This window comes from Cannabis sativa, chromosome 1 (assembly GCF_029168945.1).
Source record: "Cannabis sativa cultivar Pink pepper isolate KNU-18-1 chromosome 1, ASM2916894v1, whole genome shotgun sequence".
NCBI classification, from domain to species: Eukaryota; Viridiplantae; Streptophyta; class Magnoliopsida; order Rosales; family Cannabaceae; genus Cannabis; species Cannabis sativa.
The window spans coordinates 18,618,283-18,620,771 of record NC_083601.1 but is presented as its reverse complement, the minus strand read 5'-3'; the positions used below and the strand labels follow the sequence as shown (position 1 = coordinate 18,620,771).

General features: G+C 33.9%; 1 protein-coding gene across 1 annotated transcript; it reads right to left on the bottom strand.

The window, feature by feature from the left end:
• Positions 1–777: 777 nt before the first annotated feature.
• Positions 778–1,206, bottom strand: LOC133030019 (uncharacterized). The gene has a single exon (XM_061102226.1). The coding sequence runs from the start codon at positions 1,204–1,206 to the stop codon at positions 778–780; it is 429 nt and encodes a 142-aa protein (XP_060958209.1).
• Positions 1,207–2,489: the final 1,283 nt, after the last annotated feature.

Here is a 2,489-nt window from a genome sequence, read left to right as displayed (position 1 = left end):
CTCTCTCTCTCTCTCTCTCTCTCTCTCTCTCTCTCTCTCTCTCTCTCTCTATAGCCTACCCTATCTCTCTCTCTTTTCCTCTTCACAATTTCGAAACCTTAGTGATAGAGTGGTGCCCACACACAGCAAGCGGTACCTCAATCATAGATTGGAAGACTGTGAAGGATCACACACAAAGAGAAGGACATTCGGGCTCAGATCTTGATAATACTCTGCGACAGAAAGGATACAAGGGTTAGAGATCTGAGTGGAAGGAGACATTATTCCGCTGCTACCAATGTAAGGTTTTCTTAACTTTATATGTGTTTAATTATCGTTTTAGTCATATTTAGGGTGTTAAACAACATACTTGTGAGTAGATCTAAGATCCTGGTAAAATAAATTCCAACATGAACTCCTCCAGCAAACTCACCAGCAACCTCTGAACCCGATTTCTGGGATTCAATTTGAAGATTAGTAATGCCTCTTTGACTTTCTTCTTGAATGATTGAGGCATAAGCCTTATTGATTCCTGGAAGGGGTTCTTGCATTAACACTTGAGACCTAGCAAGACTGTATGATTCATTTAAACCAACAAGAAATTCAAGGACTTTGTCTTCTTCTTGGTACTTCTGTATCACTTTCATAGCCCCACAAGTACAAACAGGTGGCGGTCTATGTTCTTGAATCAAATCCCATAGGGTTTTTAACTTGGTAAAGTATGAAGTCACACTACTCGATTCTTGATTAAGGAGATTCATTGCACGTTTAGCCTCAAAAACACGAGGGGCATTTCTTTTAATTGAATCTTTCTTGCAGTTCAGACCAGATGGTGGAAGCATTATCATGGTACATGATGTTGTCTCCTATTTCACTGGATACAACTTTCAATATCCAAGAAATGATAAAATTGTTAAATCTGCACCAAGATTCGTGGTCTTCGTCTTCCTCATCTGGTTTAGGCAATCTACCATCAACGAACTTCATTTTGTTCCTTGCAGCTAAGGCCACCATCATCGATCTCTTCCAAGATCCATAGTTCTCACTTCCAGTAAGAACTTTTGCAACGAGCATGGCACTAGGATGGTCTATGTGCGATAGATAATAAGGGCTTCGTGGATCGTCATATCGAGTAGCTTGATCTAATGCGGAAAAACGATTATTGTTACCAGAATCGTTGTCACAACTGGAAGCATTTCGAGTCTGAGCTCCTCCTCCTCTTGCCATGGCAGCTGGGACACAACAGATGCAGAGATGGGAAGAGAAGAAGAGAAGAACAGAGAAGAACAGAGGAAGAGCTTAAGAGTTTCTTGGCTCTGATACCATTTTAGCTTTAGGAGTGGAGAACGAAATCTTTATTGATTGAATCTCAAAACATACAATTAAGCTCAACTGAGCTTATATACAACTGAAGCAAATGACTAAAAAACCAGAACAAAACCAGTAACAGACAAATCAATACACCAGTAACAACTAACAGCCTTTTATTAACTAAAAAACTCAACCAACCATAACTAACCAACAATTAACAATTGGTCCTTAAGGTTTAGAGATTGGAGTTGTTGGATTGAAGATATGAACAGGGAGAGTTAAGGCTGTGATTGTGGCAGCAACTTTTTCTACTACAATTTACTATACATATTTGGCTTAACATAGAAATATTTGTTTTTATAACAAATACTCTCATAGAATAAATGCAATTGTAGATATGATAAAAGGGATATAGTAAATAAAATTAGTATTTTTACTCAAAAGAAATTGAAAGAAGATGAGAAGAGTTTTGTGAGGATCTATATATTTGTATATTTGTGTTGTTGATTAATGAAATTTTTTTTCTTCATAAGAAAAGAGAAATTTACGGTAAAACTTCCTTATGTTTTCATTTTTATACATTTAACTCTTTTTTTATAGCAAAATCTCTTTAAGTTTACTTTTTTTTGTAAATTTAAAGTTTCAGTTAGATATTACGATTAAATACCAAGTGGATTACTACTATATCGACTTTGAGATTTTATATATACACAGGTGTATACAGTAGTCATCTAGTTGATATTTAACGGTAATATTTAATTGGCGTGTCAAATTTACAAAGAAAAATAAACATAAAGAGATTTTGCTAAAAGAAATTAAATATATAAAAATTAAAATATAAAATGATTTTGCTGTAAATTGCACTAAAAAAGAATTAAATTATTTTAAGCATAACTTGGGTGTATTAATTATTTTGTGTCGAGCAAATAAAATTCTGAATAAGTTAGGTTAGGATGAGGGCACACCTTTTAACACATTATTTGGTTTTGTTTCTTATTCACATTTCACACAGCGGTCAACGATATATTTACGTACACGTACAAGATAGAAATATCAAAACATGCAAAAAAAAAAACAAAAAACTTAAAATTTCCAAATTTGAGAGTATTATAAATAAACATTCTCAATCTTTTATTTTAAGCAACGTATATAAAATAAACATATTTAACTAAAGCGAGTAGAAGGGTACAATAACTATC

Bases quoted from the DNA above. Each gene is read 5' to 3' on its own strand.
- LOC133030019 (XM_061102226.1), bottom strand. From the start codon at position 1,206: ATGGCAAGAGGAGGAGGAGCTCAGACTCGAAATGCTTCCAGTTGTGAC.